This window comes from Rhincodon typus, chromosome 1, assembly GCF_021869965.1.
Source record: "Rhincodon typus isolate 14 chromosome 1, sRhiTyp1.1, whole genome shotgun sequence".
Classification (NCBI taxonomy): Eukaryota; Metazoa; Chordata; class Chondrichthyes; order Orectolobiformes; family Rhincodontidae; genus Rhincodon; species Rhincodon typus.
Window position 1 is genome coordinate 82,729,431 of NC_063332.1, and position 22,079 is coordinate 82,751,509.

At 38.0% G+C, this 22,079-nt stretch overlaps 1 protein-coding gene across 1 annotated transcript in view; it reads left to right on the forward strand.

Moving 5' to 3' along the window:
- The window catches only part of LOC109916449 (probable phospholipid-transporting ATPase IA), a 274,955-nt gene that overhangs the window by 136,070 nt on the left and 116,806 nt on the right, over positions 1 to 22,079 (forward strand). The window contains exons 20-21 of the mRNA XM_048600569.1: positions 7,227 to 7,365; positions 12,114 to 12,178. Coding sequence (XP_048456526.1) covers positions 7,227 to 7,365; positions 12,114 to 12,178 — 204 coding nt within the window. The remainder of the gene's footprint in view (positions 1 to 7,226; positions 7,366 to 12,113; positions 12,179 to 22,079) is intronic.

The window sequence follows — 22,079 nt, forward strand, 5'->3', positions numbered from 1 at the left end:
GTATCAGACTGCCATGAGGGACCTTGTCAAAGGCTTTACTGAAGCCATGTAAACAACATCAACCACTTTTCCCGCACCAATCTTCTCCATTACGTCCTCAGAACACTCGATCAAGTTAGTGAAACATGACCTCCCCTGCGGAAAACCATGCTATCGCTAAAAAGTCCATTTGCTTCTAAGTGCGTAGAAAGATCTTGTCCCAGAGAATCTTTACCACTGACATGAGGCTTATAGGCCTGTAATTTCCAGGATCATCCCTGCTACCCTTTTTAGACAATGGGACAACATTAGCTATTCTCCAGTCCTCTGGGACCTCACCTGTAGCCAAAGAGGACACAAAGATGTCTGCCAATGCTCCAGCAATTTGTTTCTTGCCTCCCTCAATATTCTGGGATTGATCCCTTTGGGACTTATCTAACTTAATACTTTTTAAGACGCACAACACCTTTTCCTTTTTAATAGAAACTTGACTTAGAAATTCTACACTCCCTTCCCTGAGATCATCCTTCGCCAATTTCTTCTCTTTGAATACTGTTTGTCAGTATTAATCATTTAGGACCTCACCAACCTCTTCTGGCTTAACACTTAGATTCCCTCCTTTGTCCTTGAGTGGGCCAACCCTTGCCCTGGCTACTCTCTTGCTTTTCATATATGTATGAAAAGCCTTGGGATTCTCCTTAATCCTGTTTGCTAATGATTTTTCATCAACCCCTCCCTTTTAGCCCTTCTAATTGCTTGTTTAATGAATAGAAGCAGTACTCTTGGTCTGATATTCTACTTGCCAATCGGTAGACTCCATTGAGGACATGCCATAAGTTATGGACCCTGAGCAGGCGGTGTTTGTGATGAAAGCCCATCAGCAAATACTGTATATTCCATCTCTACCAGACATCTTTTAATGTCATCTGCCATGACATTATGCTTGTGCTGTGAAATCCTGCCAACTACACTAGAAATGTAACTTGAGATTTGAACACATGGACAGCCCAAAGATCATGAAACATGGTTTCTTTATTCCACTAGCATCAGGTCATTACAAACCACTGTTGCAGCTGCCACCCCTCCCTGTTGCCACCTACTGATGGAGGTCTTGATGAACTGCTGAGCTCTCTTGTTCAATGCTCTCTGTTACAAACGACACCTACTACTAGAAGTCCTGCTACACAGTTCCCTGCTTGAAACTTGCTGTCCTGGAAACCACACATACACACAGTGACCATATGTAAAGCACTTGTGTGATTAGAGGGTTCAGTTGCACCATGATGGATGGAATGTTTGTTTGAGTCGACATAAGTAACAGCATTTTCTTCTTGCACTACCAACCTGGTCTGGGGTGATATCAACATTTGCGCAAGGGGACTTTCTCAGCCTGTTATCTTTACAGATACCTTCCAAGGTCTCTAGGCACTCTATAGCGATCACCCACGTTGGGATGCAGGTCAGTCAGTGCACCAAAATCATATGTCTGGCAGCACTTGTTTCTTCAGCTCATGCTTCCCGGCAGATCCTCCCTGCACTGTTTCCGGGGCGAGGATAGACCTCCCTGCATCTGATGCATTTCCTTGATCCAAAGTACACCGGTCACTCCAGGATTACACATCGCTGTCTGACTCCACTTCAGTAGAACCATCACGCACCAACACTACAGGTTCTACAACATCACTGTCATGAGTTGCTTGACCCTATATCACACACTATGCTCCTAGTCTCAAGCAGCTCCCCTCTGTGAACTGTTTTCTGTGGCTGACCTCCAGCAACAACGTAGTTGGTCACAAAATGGCCGCTGATGAGCCTCCTGAACATTAATGCACATACTGCCAGCTCCTCAGGCTAACTTGACCAGACAACCACAACTAAAACTGCCCATCCCTCCCCAGACAGGTGCCTCCGCAGCAGATAACTAACCTGTAATCCCCAGACTGGATGTATTTGGCCTGAACATATCCCAAACCCACACTCCAAGGACACTTATATCCAGGCTCTAGTTGGACCAAACACCTTGCTGATTGTTGCCAGACCCTTGGACTGAGATCAGATGTCTCCTTGATTGACTTGTGACTGCACCTCCTGATGGACTCTTCACTCACTAAGGACTGGTCCTCTTTGACTTTCATGTGGCTATTTGGTTGAAGCACATGCAATGCGTTTGCCACGGAAACTGCTGGGACATGCTACAGGTGTGACGTTGACTTTGCATAGTGTTGCACAACGGTATGCCTGCCCCATTGACTGTTTAGTGTTCTGAATGGTGACCAGCTGCCCCCCTCTCTCCCTTTGCTGAAAAACAATACGATCCACAGAGGCTGAAAAGCCAAAGCACCAAAATCAACGTCAAAAGTAACGCGACACCAGGTTATAGTCCAACAGATTAATTTAAAATCACAGGATTTCAAAGCGCTGCACCTTCGTCAGGTGAAGTGACTCCAAAAGCAAACTGCAAAACCAAGCAAGCAAGTCATGTGCCCCTCAACTCCAAAGTGTAAGTTTAAAGGGCTGGAGTGATGTGAATGTTGATATGAAAGCAGCAACGATAATGTGGATAGGTGATGCCCACTTGAAGGGTGAAAGCGGAGCATCCAGGGAGTTTAAAAGGAAATGTTGGGGAAGACTGAGTTGGTTGAAGACCCAGAAAAGCAACTGGTGAGCTACTGCAGCTAAATAACTGCTCTGACTTATTCCAATTTTGTTTCTAAGGGAGCGAGAGAAGAATTAGGAACTGCATAGAAATGAGGTGTGATTTACCCATAATGAGGTGCAGACACATACAAATAAGATCACTACCATTCATAAGGGAGATTCAGAACTTGTTATTTACGGGGAAAATTGGAAAATAAATTTCTCAATGTTGTGTCTGATTTCTTTTTTCATATTTTTGTCATATTTTTGCTATACTGCTTCAGCATTGCCCCCACCATTCAAGAGAGTGCATAATTCCATCCATTGACTTACAAATAAAATACTGTTCTGGAGGTGAAATGGAATAATGCAGAACCATAGTAAAAGCCTTTTTTTATTATTAACAGAGAATATTGGTCAGTGCACTGTATAGGAGTTGGGAAGTCATGTTGCAGCTGCACAGGACATTGATTAGGACACTAATGGAATACTGTGTGCAATTCTGTTCTCCCTGCTATAGAAAGGATGTTGTGAAACTTGAAAGGGTTCAAAAAGATTTACAAGGATGTTGCCAGGGTAGGAGGGTTTAAGCTGTAGGAACAGGCTGAATAGACTGGGGCTATTTCCTCTGGAGCATTGAAGGCTGAGGGGTGACCTTATAGAGGTTTATAAAATCATGAGGGGCATGGATAAGGTGAATAGCCAAGGTATTTTCCTCATGGTAGGGGAGTCCAAAACTAGAGGGCATAGGTTTAAGGTGAGAGAGGAAAGATTTAAAATGGATCTGAGGGGCAAATTTTTTACGCAATATGGTGCATGTATGGAATGAGCTGACAGAGGAAGTGGTGGAAGTTGGTACATGACAACATTTAAAAGGCTCCTGGATGGGTATATGAATAGGATGGGTTGAGAGGGATATGGGCAAAATGCTGACAAATGGGACTAGATTAATTTAGAATATCTGATTGATATGGATGAGATGGACCGAAGGGTCTGTTTCCATGCTGTACAGTTCTATGTCTCTAATAAGTATCTGTGTATCAGTACTATTGTAGCATACGTTTGTTTGTTTGCACAGTATATGAAATTAGTTGTTTTAACACGTTTTATGACATATATTCATGCATTTTCAGGTTTTGTTTTTGATGTGAATTTTTATTTTCCACTGGTATACCAGACAGACCCCTCCCCCAACCCACCACCGAATAACATTTTCTATTACATCATTCTCCTAAATGTCACAAACACTAAGGGATGCAGCCCAGATCCCTGTGATATGTCAATGGACATCGGCCTCCAGTCACACAAACAATCTTATACTATCACCCTCTGTCTCTTACCGCTAAACCAGTTTTGGATTCAACTTGCCAAGTTATCCTGGACCCCATGTGCTTTGACCTTCTTTATCAGTCTCCCATGTAGGACCCTGCCAAAGGTTTTTCAGTTGTATGGTAGGATGAAGGGTTGTTACTGAAGAAAACTTGTGTCTGGATAAGGAACAATTTTTAAAAACACTAGGTGTACAGTAGATTGGAACAGTGTCTTCACACTGACAATTGAGCAATTTTGGATCAATTAACTGCAAATTTGCCTACACGTCTAAAAGAAATATTGTGCAATTTTGATAGTATTGCACTGTTAATTAACCTTTTTCATGCAATTAGACTTTATTTTCACATGAATATATAAATATTTATATGATCCATTATCAATAAGATGAACTGTATAACTGATGAATACATGTACCAAGTATAGTGCTTTATTAACTAATTACTTGGATCAAAAGATTGGTCACAGATTATCATTGAATTTTGTGACTTATGATTACTGTGTAAAACATACGTAATGACTGACATCTGGCTTAAGTCAGATTTAGATTTTTTTCGTAATTACTTTGCACTATTTGCACACACTGAGCACCTATTTTTATTTTTGAATAACTAAGAAAATAAACCATTTTCTACATGTATGCAATGCAATCAATAGCAATTAAAGTTTAAAAATGATTACATATACACCTAGGTCCATCACAATTCAAGGTTAAAGACCTCGAGTTTTGCAGCTTTACATGTTCTTTCAGGTTAAATTGATGTAATTTCAGTCTTCAAAGATAAAGATGTTTACCTCAAATCTATAACTTCAACTGAGAATTAATCAAATTAAATATTTATGAAACATTCAGAATTTTGATAACGTTAGTATGAGGTAAACAGACAGAGATAATAAGGGATAAGAGAAGGGAGGATCCAGAAAGACCTGTGTTTATTAAGCCAATCATTACATGAATTTTTTAAGACCAAAGTTGTACCTGACAGTTCTTTCAGGAAATAACAGTGGACTGGTACAGAAAATTCATTGGATGATGTGCTTTTGGAGTTCCAAAGATATTTGATCAGGGCTGCATAGGAGCCACGTTTATACAATTAGAGGATATTTTATTAAAGGAAATGTGAAAGTGCAGATAGGAAATTTTCTATAGGATTGTTGTTAGGGAGCGTTAGAAATGAAAAAAATAGTAACCAAAGTATTACCCAGGGTTCATTGTTAAGACTACATTCACAAGTAAACTAGAATTCGGCATAAGGGCAGTATATTAAAACCTGTTGTTTAACATAAATAGAGAGGGTTGCATAACCAATATAGAAAATAAGGAGGACATAGGTAAGATAAGGGAGAGAAATGGCATGGAATAGATGGAAGAAAAATGCAAGGTGAATACATTTTGAGAGGAAGGATGAAGAGGAGAAAAGTTATTAGGTTTCAGATGCAACTTTAAAAATGACAGGACATGTTGTACAAATAAGCCCTTTGATTTTAAAGGCAAAGCTAACATTAAACATACCATCGTTTGTTAGACCACGAGACCACGTTTTAAAAAGTTTTAGGAAGAATGTCAAGATCACGGTGAGTGTGTGCAAGAAATTAGCTATAATGATGCCAACTATAAGAAGCTTTTAGCAATGAGCTAAGGCTAAAGAAGCAGGGTTTCCTTCCATTTAATCAGGTATGGTTAAGATAGAAGCATTCAAAATTATGAAAAGTTTCTATAAACTGATCTAAGGAGAACAAGACTATATCCACTTGTCAATTGTTTGTTAACGGGGAAGAAATTTAAAAAGAAATTCCATTTAAAACTGCTTTACAGATAAGTGGATAAAGAATTAATAATAGCTTTTTAATGGAAAAATGTTCTGAAAAGAGGAGGTTAAAATATAGATGGTTAGAGATAAATAGGATGAAGTGAGTAGTTCTTTGAAATTTGGCACCAATTCAGCAGGCTTAAAGGACTTCTGTACCTCAAAATTAAATGACTCGATGAATGCATTTGAAGAATTATCTCATTTTAAATGAAATACTAGTTGGAATTGTTCATAAATCTGAGTCATTTGAGTTTCTGTATTTCCAGAGAAAACAACTTTGATGTTCTGTTCAATAAAGGTAACTCATTTTGCCACTAAATAAAACCAAAAGAACTGTGGATGCTGTAAATCTGAAACAAAAACCGAAGTTGCTGGAAAAGCTCAGCAGGTTTGGCAGCATCCATAAAGAGAAACCAGAGTTAACATTTCAGATCCGGGGACCCTTCCTCAGAACAGTTCTGCTGAGCTTTTCCAGCAACTTCTGTTTTTGTTTCATTTTACCACTAGTTTGAGTAAATGCAATCAAAATGTACATTTAAGATGAGTATGCATTGTAACACTATAATTTAATTGAAGGAAACATGTTAGCCATGGAGTAACATGATATTGTAGGATACTAACAAGATGAAACTTGGACTAGTTGCAAACATCTTGGGGGAAAAAATATTAAAATACCAGCTGCAGTCCCATTGTATGTATAATGCAAAAAAGATGGTTTAAAATTTTGGATACAATTCATCATAAATCACTTTTTGCTTGGTTTTTTTAACTTAAATACCTGTTTTTCTTTATTAAAAGTAGGTAAAAGTTATCGTAAATCAATTTTACCTATTTTCTACCAGACAGGTCAAGCACTAGATAAAATCTTGAAAGTAGTTTGTTTACCTGTTTGGAGTTCAGTAGAACACAACTTTGGAAAGCTTGTGGACTGTAGCAACAGTTACAAGGAACCATGCTATCAAGTAAGAAGACTCACAGAAAGAGGCTGTTCAACCCAATGTGCTTGTGTCACCTTTTTGAAAGAGTTATTCAATTTAACCCCAATCTCCTGTTCTTTCTCCATAAACCTGAAAATTTTGCCCTCTCAAGTATTTGTCCAGCTTTATTTTGCAAGTTATTCATGAATCAGCATTCACGAACTTTACAGATAGTAAATTCTAGATAATCGTAAATCACTGAATTTTTATTTCCTCATATTCCGTCTGGGTCTTTTTCCAATTCAGTGTTATATTTGCAGGTTACAACAGCTGTAAGAAGTCTACCCTCAAAGTTTAGTAGACCCATACAAGGGAACATTGTCTCAAAAACCACTCTATTTTAAGCACATTTAGCAATGTGAAATTCAAGTTTGCTGAAAAATGAAAACCTCATATCCATATGGTTACACTTAGTACAGTATTCTGAGATGAATCCTTTGACAATCTTATCTGTTTCTCCTGATACTAATTACTTTTCATGTCACTTTAATAGAACCTACAGTTGCTTGGAGCTACAGCAATTGAAGATAGACTACAAGACCATGTCCCTGAAACCATAGAAACATTATCCAAAGCAGATATCAAAATTTGGATCCTGACAGGAGACAAGCAGGAAACCGCTATTAATATAGGTACAGCTGGAGTTAACAGTTAGTAGTATTTTAGTAAAGACTGTGTTCAATTTATAAGTGCATGTCCTTATGCAATATTGTTCTGGATAAACTTTGTAACAAAATGCTATGCTTTTTATTTTATTAAATATAAATTATCTCTGAACCTTCCCATCAAAAGTAGGAAGAATGTAGGTCACTTCAACTTCTCATCAGGAGGATTATTACAGCCCATTTGATGATGGATTTTCACCAATCTTAAGAATGTTCTTTCCTGCACAAAGACCCTATCAGATATATTTTAGAAAATATTTGGCAATTCTATACAATCTGGTAAAATAGTATCCTGTTCAGTTTATTTTGCGAGGAAGAAACAAATGTTTAATATATTTTCATGCAAACTCCAAAATTTCCCAGAAGTTCACAACAGTTTATGGAAAGTTGTCAGGCAGAGGTTTTTAATGCTTTTATTAAGCAAAAATGGCATAATGTTCTAACCTCTTCACCTTGCCTTTCTTACTTTGTGCATCATATATAAGGATGATGCACTCATCCAACATTATATTGTAATTCCTCCTCTACCTTACCCTTTATTCTACCATTATCCAAATTGATATTTGGTCATTAAAACCCCCCAGTATCACCACAGTAAAGTTCTTGCACGTCTGTGATTCCCATGCAGATTTGTTCCTTTGTCTGTCTGTATTGCATGCACACTTTTTTAAGGCGTGTAGAATACCCCAAATTATGTGATTTTACTTTTCTAGCTTCTCAACTCCAACCAAATGGACTCTCTTCTTGACACTGCAAGGGCATCCTTTTTCAACCCTGCAATGTCTTCCCTAATCAATCAGAAAATTCAGCTAGGTTTGTTAGACTTTATATGCTCTTTAGAAATCCAAGCTGTTCTAGGTAGTATTTATAAGGTCTATTAAAAATCTTAATTCCTGCTCCCCTTTGTATAGAAATATTTTATGTACCCGGTTATCCTCTCAATATTGGGTCTGTTGTTGCTTATCTATTCTCTACATGTGCTGGATAGTTTGAAATCACCCCAAGCCTTAAAAGTCAGTAAGGTTTACGCCATTTGTACTCTTGCTACGCAACAGATGATCCAGCTTTCTCATTTCACTTGTGCCCTACTTTGTACTCATGGTTTTGTTGATTTGTATGTGCTCTCAAAACTATCTGCTGCAAAGTTTTCAGTAGAATAACATCACGTTCTCATTTCGCTTAAATTTGCACTGCTTATTATCTTCTCCCAGCAGTAGCTTGCATTTATTATTCATCAACATGATCTATCTTGATGTATTAGATTGGAATGTTTCCTATTGTTTCAATCTCATCTAGTTTTGTATCTTCTGCAAATTGCAAGAGTTCTTTCTGACCCTACATTGAGGAACTTGTATACAGTGTAAGCACTGGCTCCCATTTTCTTTGGCCAGCTTTTTAACAAAAAAAGGGGAAATTGATGTACTAGTCACAGTGAAGCTCCATTATGAGTATAAAAGATTGGTCAGACCAGTATGTGTCATTCGCAGGTTTTACTGTCCCTTTTCCTTCTGGGAATACATATTGTCACTTTCTTACCTCCCCCTGGTACCCTTTGAGTCCCCTGTAAGTCAAGAATCTATCTGCCTTATCTATGTGCCTTAAAAATATTCAATGGCTCTGTTTCCATTGGTCTTTGTGGAAGGGTGTTCCACCAACTTGTCACCCTCAGTGAAAAGAATTTTCATCTCAGACTTAAATGGAATTATAGATTATAGATCATAGATCATAGAATCCCTACAGTGTGGAAACAGGCCCTTTGGCCCAATAAGCCCACACTGACCCTCAAAGCATCCCACCCAGACCCATCCACCTAATCTACACATCCCTGAACATTATTTAATTTTAAATTGTCGTCAAAGTTCTACTTGCTCCTTTACAATAGATAGGTGACCATTCAAATATCAATCTGTATGATGTATTTCTTAGTATTTGCCCTAAAATTGTCATTTTAATATTTTGAATTTGTAGCCTTTTGATCTATTCTTGCAAATTAAAGTAAATTTCTTGATTTGTATTTTCTAAATTGTTAAGAATACTGTAAATTGTTGGCAATTCACCCCTTTCAAGGCTGGGAAAACGTAATCTTCTTTTGCCTTTCCTCATTAGTTTATTCCATTGATACTTGGTTACAACTTTTGTACCATCTCTTAACTTAAATGTGCCTTATGGTTCAACTCAACCTAAAGGTCTAAGAAATCTCTGGTGTTTCACTGGACCCCAGCTATGATTACTTTTAACTTATTGGACAGCTTTGTAGGGAGGGAATCATCTTTTTCCCTTACAAAGCAAATGACGAAAACAGGACTGATTACCTTTTTAAAAATCTGAAGTGCCTTAATATTAATAACTGCTGTTAAGTTTAATATTGCACTTATTTTAATTGGCTAGAATAACTTCTCCATGATATGTACAAGATGTGTATCGACTACATTTTGAATTGCATTAAACTATAAAGAAAGAGGTTCTATCTTATTTGCGTGAAAATCTAAACCAGAAGTTCAAATTACCTCTTTTTAGCTCCTTCAGTATTTCATCCTCCTATGATCTACAATATCCTAAAGTTCTCTCTTTGTTGGCAGCACTTGGTTTACCATGTGTTCTGCCTTGCAGTATCGACCTTGGCTTCTCATTTAAGCTAGTTGAACTATACAGTTCAGAAATGCATACATGTATGATTATTAAGAACATTGAGCCAGATTTTCTGACAAGTAACAATTTTGTGCAGATTTCCACTTCATTTTCTTTAATGAAATAAAAGAGTACTGCATATCTGTCAGGGCCTTAGTCAGAAATGAAGAGCCGTTCTGACTTCTATTCTGACAGGTCCATCGTGATGCAGAGCTATCACGAGAAGGCAAACCATGCCCTCTCTTTCATAGCAGTGACCTGTCGTACTCTGAAATGTAAAGTTCCAGAATCACTGACAGCTAATAGCACAACTGCTATCAAAAGGTAAAAATGAGGTTGGGATGCCAGGAAGGTAGAGTGATGGTTAAGTACCAAGTGGGTACGATTCCAAGTACATAGAGTTAGAGAATTGGGTTACAAGGGACAAATTAGTTAGGGTAAATGGAGTGTTTAGGGTCCGTGTGATTGGGGGATAGTGGGAGGGGTTGAGGGTGTTTAGTTGGTTCTTGGTGGGAGGGGTCAGGATTGGCAGTGGGTAAAAGGGAATCTCATTCCCCTTTTGCAGAGTTGGAGGTCAGATACAGAGCTGGACAGGTGGGGAGTAGCTATTTACGTTACTCCATCGGAACCCTCTGAAATTCAACATATAATTTCAGAGGGTTCCACGTGATCATGATTTGCAAGTGGAATCTTTAGTTTCATGGGCAACTACTTTGGAGTCTGCTGTGATTCTGCACAGTCCTTTTGCACAATTCCCATCTATACTGGAAAAAACGAATACCTGGGCATTGAAAAATCTGGCTGTTAAGTGTTATTACTTAATTCACTTATTTTCATTTAAAACCCGTTACGGTTTAAGTAATTGTTCTGATGGAAAGGTTTTGTTTAGTTAGCTTGTAATGGTGGCAATAATGCCATCAATTTAATAACAAACAAACACAGAAATTGCTGGAAACGTTCAGCAGTTCTGGCAGCATCTGTGAAGAGAAATCAGAATTAACGTTTTTGGGTCCAGTGACTCTTCCTCAGAATGGGTGAAGGGTGACCAGATCCGAAACGTTAACACTGATTTCTCTTCACAGATGCTGCCAGGCCAGCTAAGCTTTTCCCAATTTCTGTGTTTGTTTCTGATTTACAGCATCAGCAGTTCTTTCAGTTTTTAACCATCAAATTAATGTTGCACGATTAGATCCATATGCTGTATCTAAAACTCAGATACTATTGCATTGAAATTGTTTCTAAACACATTTCCCACATCCTTCCTCCCTATGAACCAACAATTTAATTCATTTTTTTAATATCCTGTCATATAACTGGACTGTACTTTTCTCGAATGCTATGTTGCAGATGGTGCTAGTAGTTTGCAAAATGGTAAATGGCAGACATTAATCAAAATGATTACCCTTATAGAAAATGAAAATGCTGAAAAAAGAAATTAAACTTCTCACTTTGAAGAAATTGACTCCTCACATTTGTCTAAAGTATTCGCATCTTATTTGATTTTTAGGGTTTTTTTGCTTTGTTTCCAAAGCATTTTTATAAATTGTCTTTCCCAGCTGAAAATCCACAGTGATTGGTTCAGACTAGAATTATGAACATAGCACACAATTCTGGTTTGTTCATTCTTAAAGACAATAAAGATTTAGAGAGGTTCATAGCCACAAATTGATATTATTATGACTATTTGTCATTTGAAATTTTCAGCTGTGTAAAAAGATTTTAAGTGGTCAATTCAAACAAGTAGCAGAGCAACAATCTTTCTTAACATTGATCAAAGGACTATACTAATAGGAATTCAAAATCAAGAATATTTACATTCTTCTGAATGTAATGGTTTTATTTTTCAAAATCACTCTTTTGAAACCAAAAGAAATACAAATCTGAGCATTGTACAGGTCTTAGTGCATTATTGTCCAATTTGTTGTTTAATATACCTGAAATTTAATGAAGGAGGACACAAAGAAAGTGCCCTAATTACAAGTCTCAGCCCAAGGTTTAACTATCAAGTGGAAGTCATACAATAAATTAATATAGTTTTTGTTTCCATTGAATAAGAACTTGCGTTGTGATTTTTTTTTTCTAAACAGGATATGCATGTAAACTTCTGACCAAAAGTATGGGTCTTTTGGTTCTGAATGCGCACACACTTGATGTAAGTATTTGGTGTTTCTAAGATATTGTGTCTAGTAAATTGAAAATGTACTGAATTGTTCATGCTTAATCTTGGTCAAATAGTATGATTAAGCAATGAGACCAATTTCCAAATTTAATTTAAGAAGAAATAATTTAAAGGCACTATTTCTAAATTGGCGTCCTGATTCCTATAATGTCACTGATCTGTAGCCTTTCTCAGTAATAGAGAAGAAAATTGAGAAAAGTGTGAATCATGGAAATATAGAATATAATAGCAAGATATAGCTATTCGGCCTTTGAGCCTCTTCTACCATTCAGTATGAGAAAGCAGAGACAAGGTACTGTGTTGGATGAGCAGTCATGATTGTTTTGAATGGCAGAGCAGGCTTGAAGGGTGAAATGGCCTACTCCTGGTCCTTTGTTGTATGTTTCTATGATTCACACTTTGCTCAATTTTCTTCTCCATTACTGTGAGAAGCTTCAGGTCATATTGTAAGATTCACATTTCTGACTATCCAACATAACATTTTTGAGCACAACAAAAAGAAAAGACTCAAGATAAGCATTTGTCTTTGATATCTATTTATTTGAAGCAACCTCTAAACATTAACCTGTGTCTTTAAAATGTATTTGTCCAATGTTAAAAAGTTTTCTGAAAAAAAAACTTTTGTTTTTGCCATCAACTGGCTGTTAATAACCTAAAAGGCTAATCTGATTTTGTTTTTTAAATATATTACTTTTCAGTGAATAAGGAGATCTTTTTATTGTGAACAGCCTTGTGTTGATGTCTGTTAATTTATGAAAATGTGAAGAACTCCAGCATTTTTACATGAAATTAAATAAGCACTTTTCTCTTTCTAATTGCTGTCCCCTGTCCCAAACATTTTGAGTCTTTGGATGGCTGGAATGCTTGTCGTCTCCTAGTCCCTGAGTAATTATTCGTTGTTTACGCATTAGAATGACTGTTAGCAAGCAATTCATTCACAGGGTGCATCAGAGCAGCACCCAATACTGTACTTGTCTAATGTTTACAACTCGCACACTTCAATCAGGTTTACTGGATTAATAAAGAAAAACAAAGTTTTACTTCAGTAACCCTGAGGCTACTTCTATCTCACTCACTACTGCAGTAGCTGAGATCAGTTAATTTAGCACCAGAGTTGAACTTCCTGTTCCATGACTTGTCTACTTGCTGGAAAAAGCCACTTTGTGCTGCCAAAGTCCCAAACTGTAGACTTAATGAACACCACAAGATTTTCAACCTTAATGTTATGAAAGCAGTGTTATATTTTAATGCCTCCTTTACACTATTATAGTCTTAGCGCAAAGTTTTCATACTCTGAAAATGACATTTGATTTCTCGGTGTCATGCAAAATTTTGTTTTGTGAAAATAGTTAAAATTTCCGTTACACAGTGGAGCTTTCTTTCCTGGCATTCCACCATCAGTTGGTGTATTATACTGCTCAATGATGACGCTGTCATTTCTTGCATTTTATTAGGTTTGTAATGTATACTTCATTGTTCATGGATATGCAACTAACGTCCGTAGATGAGTTTGAGTATTCAATGGAATGTTTCTGACCCAATGACAATGGAGGCTTGCTCAATCTGGCTCAAGGGAATGAGACGGATCAAGTGAATCAAATGTTAATTAAAAATATTTTAGAGAAGCATAATAATAGTATCATAGATTTTAGGTTAACCGTTGATAAGGAGAGATGTCCAGTAAAAGTAATTAATTGGAAGAGGACCAATTTCAGTGGATGACAATTGATCTTTCTCAGATCAATTGGAATCTAAGATTAGCAAGCAAAATGACTATGGAGCAATAGGCTTCCTTTCCAAAAGAAAGCTTGCAGGTACATACCAATGAAGGAGAATAGTAGGGCTCCTTGGGTGATGGAAGAGACTTAGAAAACGGGGCATGTGATGAATTTCAGATTGATAACATAAGTGAGAATCAGGGTGAATAGAGGAAGAAGAGAGCCAAAGGAAGAATATGAGATAAAACTAGCAGCCAAATTATAATGGAATCCCAAAGTTGTTTACAAGCATATAAATGGTAAAACAAATAATAAGAGGAGGAATGCAGAAGATTACTGACTATAAAACAAACCTATGGGGGCAGAGGGCAAGATTGAATAGCTAAATGGACAACTTACATCCTTTTTTTTTAAATTGACACCCACATCCCAGGAATGAATGTCTAAGCCAGCATTTATTGCCCAACCCTGTTTGCCCTTGAGAAGGTTGTGGGGAGCTGCATTCTTGAAAAGCTGCAATCCACATGCTGTGGGTAGACTCGCAATAGTGTTAGGGAACGAGTTCCAGGATATTGACCCAGTGTCCCTGAAGGAGCAGTGATATTTTTCCAAGTTGGGATGGTGAGTAGCTTGGAAGAAAACTGGGAATTGATGATGCTTCCATGTATCTACAGCTCTTGTTCTACCTGACAGCAGTGGGCACAGATTTCGAATGTGCTGTTTAAGGAGTGGTGGAGGGTGTGGATGTTTGTTGATGTGATGCAAATCAACCGGGCTGATTTGTCTAGGATGGTGCAAAACTTCTTGAGTGTTGTTGGCTACGCTCATCCAGACATTAAGGGAGTATTCCATCACTCTCCTGACTTGTGCCTTCTAGTTAGTAACAGGCTGTCTTGATCAAGGAACAAGATGCTACTGAAATCATTCTGAAAGAGAAGGTAATTAAGATGCTGGATGGGCTAAAGATTGCCAACAAGGGGGTATTAGAATAGCTGGCTGAATTTAAGAAAATAAGTTGCCAAGTCCAGATGAGGTGTATCCAAGTTACTAAAGGAAGTAAAGGTAAAAAGTGCAAAAACATTGGTTATAATCTTCTAATTCTCTTTGGATAAATGGTTAGCCCCTAAGCATTCAGAAATAACAAATGTTGCAAATTTGTACAAAAATGGGTGCAAGGATAAGCACAATAATTACAAGACATTCCGTTTAAAACTTAGACAGTTATAGATTGCATTGGAGAAAGCCAACATGGATGTATTAAAGGCCAATCATGCTTAACTAGATTTTTGATAAGGTATGAGTGACAGGTGATGTGGTATGCACAGACTTCCAAAAGGGGTATTGATAAAATGCAATGTAATGGACTTGCTGGTGATGGTAAAGCTCATGGAATAAAAGGGAATATGGCACCATGCATAAGATAATGGCTCAGTGACAGTAAACAGCATTGTGGTGAACAGTTGTTTCAAAATTGGCAAAAAGTATACAATGGGTTCCTCAGGGGTCATCACTTGGGTCACTACTTTTCTCAATTTATATTAATGATCTATGCTTGGGAGTGCTGGTCTCAATTTCAAAATTTGCACATGGCACGAATACTAGAAATATTTTGAACTTTAAGGATGTGGTCTGCTTCAAGAGGGTATAAGTTGGTGAGCACATGAACCATTCAGTGTTTTGCAGAGAAAAGGTGTATATTTTGGTAGAAAGTATGAGGCGAGATCATACAAGGTAAAGAATTGAAGGTAATGATTTGGGTTGAGAGTAAGTAAAAAGTCGTATGGAATCCTGAACTTAACGAAAGTTATGTTGATCCTTTACAAATCTTTGATTCACCCTCAATCCTGGGCACCACAATTTAGAAAGGCTGCAAAGACTTTAGGGTGTAGCAAGTGGTTTCAGGTGTGAGGGATTTCAGTTAAGTGAATAGATTGGAGAATCTATTTAAGAGGCTTGTTCTCAGAAGAAACAGTTAATGGAAGACATGATGAAAGGGCTCAAAATCATGAGGAATATAGACAGATGGAGAGAAACTGTTTCCTTGATGAACTAGATGGTCAGGGTTGATCTTTAGAGTTGTGAAACAAAGGACTGATTTCATGTGACTGATAACAAGAACCAGTGGTGACATGAAAAAGAACTTTCTGATTACACAGTAAGTGGTTAGGATTTAAGATGTGCTGTCCGAGGATGTGGTGGAGGCAAATACAATTGAAGTTTTCAAACAGGAATTAGCAAAGGAAAGAAAGTTTGCAGGTGACTGGAATGGTGTCTGCGCCATATGCTTTCTATGAGACTAAGTATCCTGGTGTAACATTGTTCCCCATTGTGTGCCAATGAGGAAAGGAAACCTACGACTGCATAATCTCAATGAGCTTGTGTTAAATTGGTTTCAGCCTGAATCAAAATGAAACTAATACACACCATGATATGCTTATTTCTCTTGTTCGAGTTGTTGCCTTTATGCCTTTCTCAATTCTGATTTCCATTTTACACTAGCCACTGATTCTGACCACCTGGATCATTCCAAAATAGGGAGAATAATTGACCTACTGTATTTGGGAACACAAACTTCAAGGATACAAGCACACTAAATGGTAATATGACAAGGACTTGAATCAGTGGTAAATCAGTGTTACAAGTGCTGGAGAAATCTCATCTGCAAAAAAACCATCAGTTTCATCCTTGAATTAAGTGAATCTATGTTGGCATACGTGGCAGCTCACTGGAGTATGTTATTGTGACATTATAAACAGGACATGCGGGAGAAATTCATCAGGTCTAGTGGCATCTGTGCAGAGAGAAATAGAGTTAACATTTCAGGTCCAACATGACTCTTTGCTGCTAAAGTGGACCGGGAAAAGTTGCTGTTGACAAAGGTGGAAGGATGAGCAAATGGAACAGGTGAGAAAAGTACCCAGAACAAAACGCAAAGGAAATGTAATAGTCATGGTGAAGAGGTATAGGACAAGAGTAAGCATTTATATTAGAAAGAGTTGGGTTTGCTGAGAGAAAAGTTCAATCCTGAAGTCTGTGAAGTGTCTGTGGTAGTGTCCGTACCTTAGAACCATGAAGCCCAGGTTCAAGTCCTACCAGCTGTAGTGTTGGGTTGTAACATCTCTCAACAGATTGATCAGGAAACAACTCTAAGCAGAAAATGAAGCACTGTTCGTCCAGTTTTTATAGATTTAGCTGAAACACTGCAGCAGGCCTGGAACAGAAGTGCTGGCATGGGAGCAAGATTGTATATTGAAATGGCAGGTAAACAGAAGGTTGGTATCAGTCTTATAGGCAGATTAGAGATTATCAGCAAAGCAGTCACCCAGTCTATGTTTAGTCTTGTGAGCAGCAAATGCAATAGATTAGATTAAAAGAGGTATAAGTAAATGCTGCTTGACCTGAAATGTATGTTCTGGGCCTTGGATAATGAGGAGGGAGGGGAAAAGGGCCAGAGGTAAATTTCTGTGATTGCATGGAAAGATGACATGGGAGTTTGAAGTTATGATTAGAGTGATGAAGGAGTCGTTGCTGTTGGGAGGGTAAGATGTTTGATTGTGGCATCCTGCTGGAGGTTTCACAAACAGCAGAGGATGATCCTTCGAAGGAGGAGACTGGTAGAATGTCCCACACACTCCGGAAAGAAAGAGGCATTTCTGCATGTGATTCAGCTATGCCATAGCTACATTTTTTACTTGGAGAAAGTGAGATGAAGTAAACAGAAATTGTTCCAATTCAGAACAGGCTCAGTCGGCAGATGAGGGTGATGGTGGATAGAGACTTTTCAGGTCTACTTTCAAAGAAGAAATGGTGGTGGTGGTGGTGGTGGTGAAGGGGGGGATGTGTTAAGAATACTTCTCTGATGGAACTTCTTCATTCATTGAAATATTTTCTTCTCTCATTCACTTTGGTGTCTCCAAATCATTGCTCTGTGACTAAAAGGACAAGAAGGTATTCAACCATGTTGAAATTGACATAAAATGCAGAAATGACCTGAGAGGAAGATTTTTATGCTAAGAATGCTGAAAACTTCCTTGCATTTTCTTTTTCCTGTAAACATATCCAATTTAGGTGGTCTTAGCGTTAACAGTTTATTCCTTCATATCACTTGAATTACCCACCTGTGTGGACAAAGCCGAATGTCCCTATTGCTGTAGGGTGAAGAGTATTCCATTTTAGCCAGAACCACTGCTCAGTACATATTTACTATACTCCTTAAGATTTGAAGACCATTCTTGTTGTGTACTCTGAGATTATTTTTGTCACCTTTACTTTTGTAACATGCTGTATTCGTTATTTTAATAAGCAATGCACAAGAACCTATGTTTGCTTACATTTTAGTGGTGAAAACTAATTAAAATGATCACAGATGTTATATTCTACAACTGACAGTGAGCTCATGCTGATTTCTCCCTAATTGCTTTTAGTCTTTTTGATGTTTGAGAAGTAGCAAGTAGTTCAGGCCCTAATTCTCGAAAACCTCTCCTCCACCTGAAGATGGTTGCAGCCACAACAGCAAACAAAAGGCTTGACACCATCTAGGAGTCTGCTTGACTGACACCTCAACCACCAAATCCCTCAATTTAGTGTGGCTGAAATTTTTATTGTGAATAAGGTACATCAACCAGCCAGAGTTTTCGATGTCCTGAAATTGAAGGGCAGCAGGTGTATTAGTGCAGTTGTCTCCAAATTTCCCGCCATCCTGGTTGAAGTGTATGTCCATTCTTTTATTGTCTTGATAAAGCACCTTTATCATGTGCACTACAGCAGTGCAAGAAGACAGCTAACTACCAACTTTTCAATCAACTAGGAATGGGCAATAAAGATTAACCTTTGTAGAGAAGTTGTTGTCCTGGGAATTCTTTTCTTTCAAAAATATAATGAGAAAATGGATACGAAATTTCCTTGCATCCAGTTCCAGGGTGGCATTGAATTTGAGAGAACTCTGCCAAATACATGCTTCAACTCAGTGGGAGGCATTGGAAGGAGGAAAAGAGCAGGTTTTGAAAAATGTGATTTTGTAGATATTGTATCAAATAGTAATGATGACACTGACACTCTTTCTGTAAATCCTGATGTGAATTGTTTCAGTGAGATTAAATAATTGGGCTCGAACAAGTCTTAGGTCGCTTGCTTTGTCAACAAACCAAGATGAATTGTTTGATGTGTGACATTAAAGCTGCGATAGAGAAATAGTTGGCTTTCTGAGAAAAGCTAAGCTGCCCAGTTTCAAGTACAAATAGAGTAATGATGTAGCTGCTGCTGTTTGAAAATCTTTGCTTTATTTCTTTATTAATGCAGTTTAACATCTGATAGAGATGGGGCGAATTATGTTTCCATGTAAAATTGATCTATGCATGTTAGTCCCCATTTGTATTTGTTTCTTGACAGAGATGAGTGTCGCTGGTTAGGCCAGCATTTATTGCCAACTCCTTCCTGTCCTTTGGTTGTGAGCTGTACCCCTGAATCTTTGCAACTCATGTGCTGTTAGGAGGGAGTTTCAAAATAGTGACCTGGACACTAAAGAATCACGACTTAGTTCCAAGTTAGAATGACATGCAACTTGTATGGAAATTTTGCAATGGTGTTGCTTCCGTGCAATTGACATCTTTGATGTACTGTATGGTAGGGGTCATGAGGAGCTTTGGTAAGTTGTAGCACGCATTTACAGATGATATATATAGCTACCATTGTGCACCAGTGATGGATGTGGTGCCAAACAAGTCGGTCTACTTTGACTGGGATGATGTAAAGCTTCTTTAGTGTTGGAGCTGCAGTCATCCAGGCAAGTAGGGAGTATTCCATCATACTCCTGACTTGTGCCTTGTAGATGGTGAACAGGTTTTAGGGAGTCGGGTTTTACTGGTTGCAGAAATCCCAGCATCTTATCAGTTTTTGTAGCCACAGCATTTATATGCCTAGTACAGTTCAGTTCCTCATCAGTTGTAACTCCAAGAATGTTGATTTTGGGAGATTCGGTGATGGTAATATCACTGAATGTGAAAGGGCAACAATTATATTCTGTAGTGTTACAGATAGCCATTGTCTGATACTTAGGTGTCACAAATGTTATTTGCCACTTATCAGATCAAACTTGAATGTAGACACAGACTGCGTTTGTACCTCAGGAATCATGAATGGTGCTGAATATTGCGCACACATCAATGAACTCCCACACAACTGACCGTATAATGGAGGGAGCCAAATCAGGCATTCTTTCCCATGCATTGGCAAAGCTGTATCTCCTTCATGTTAAAGAGAAAAGATGCAATAGTGTTGTGACTCCTGCATCTTCAAGATTTTAAGAAGCAAGAATCATTCATCTACACCATTTTTTTTTGTTCATGAGCTGTAAAAATAAATTGTACTTAAGCAAAAGCAACGCTAATAAACTTAACCAAAGAAACGCAAAGTCATTCCAGATATAAGCAGAAACTAGCTGAAATTTGGCAGCACAGTTACTGTTCATGAAATACTACTGTCAAATAAAACACTGAAATAGCAAATCTTCATTCCCAATAAAACCTGAGAAAACAGTTTAGCTGTGGAAAATAGTTTATGGTTCTTCCTCTAATCAAATAAAAATTTAAAATTATTGCTAATTTTCAACTTAAGTTCACAATTATAGTTTAGAGAGAGCTTTTAAAGTTCCACTTACCGACCAAAGTAACAGCATTAAATTTTAGAAAAAAATTATTACTGTCAGCCCACAATGCAATCCAACCACATGTTGAATATTTATCTGTACGCAGACATTTTCATGCAAGATTAGGAAGTGTGGTATATGCATTCATAACATTAGTGCTGATCGTGGTGGTTTTTGGGGTGGAGCAGATGCTGTGGGCACCCTGTGGCTCTGGCACATTGGTCATCACCAGGTTGGCTGTGAGGCGCAACCTGAGTAGGACTTTCTTCTCAGGGTTTTTTGAGTCCAGCAATATTGATTCTTTGCATTTTTCTGTCTCATTGGTTTGGGGTCAGGTTGATCAAGATGGGAGAGCATATTAGTCGTTGGTCAGTCTAGAAGTTGTTGGTTCTGATCATGATGTGGACCTCTTTGTGGTCCCTCACTTAAATGATGATGTAGTCTATTAGGTGTGGAATTCGCATGAGATCTTGTGCTTGGCCCTCTGGCAGAACAGGGTGTTTATTATAACGAGGTCATGTTCTAGGCACTTTGTCAAATGGAGTACTCTGGATTTTGTTTTCTCTACACCTTCCTTGCCTAATACACGTTTTAGAAAGATTTGTATCCCTCCTGACTCTGGCACTGAAGTTGCTGAGGACAATCAACTAGTCACCCTTGTGGGTAGTTGAGGTTGGCGTAGAATTCTTTTGTCTCATCAGTTGTGTCCAAGTTGGGTTGTAGACACCAACAACTGTGATGTGCTGCTTCTGGACCGTGGTGAGCCATAGGGTCATGAGGTTCTCACTTACCCCACCAGAGATTTGTTGAGATGTCTGACCAGCTCATTTCGTATGGCAAAGCTGACTCTGTAGCAATGGTGTTCTTCTGGTTTGACTTTCCAGAAGATGATGTGACAGCCACCTATCATATCCCTCTTTAGTTTTTGCATGCTACTATATTTGAAGTAACTACATTGAAAAAGCTTGAAGTTCACTCAATAAGTTGACCAAATGTAGCTTCCTGACTGCCAATCACTCACTTTAAAAATGTATCCTACTTTGAAATGCGTTCATGTAATTCTATAAAAATAAGTATTTTGTCAAAGCTTTTTGAAATGCTCAAAATGTGTTTTTCAGCAATATTCCAGTTCAGTACTACCAAATGACTCCTTATACATGAAATTTTCAAAATACACAGCTGTGAATGTTTGAAAGGATGGTTCTGCATTTTGTGTCACTCTTGTGCCTCATAAATGTCAATCCTGATAGTTTGTCAATGTCAGTAGCAGTAAAGAGGTAATTTGTAATCACTCCCTTTTGAACACTTATTTCTAAGCTTCCTTTGTGATATTACATGCACATGAAGCAACTATTATCTGTTCTGAGTCTGTACTATTCCCTAGGAATAGGATATTAATATCCTATTTAACCCAACATAGCTGTCTTGGGCCAAATTTTGCCATAGTAGGGCTTCTGTCTGTGTCTGCCATTAATAAGTCTTGCCCTCAAAAGCGCGTTTAGTTCTTTAGAAA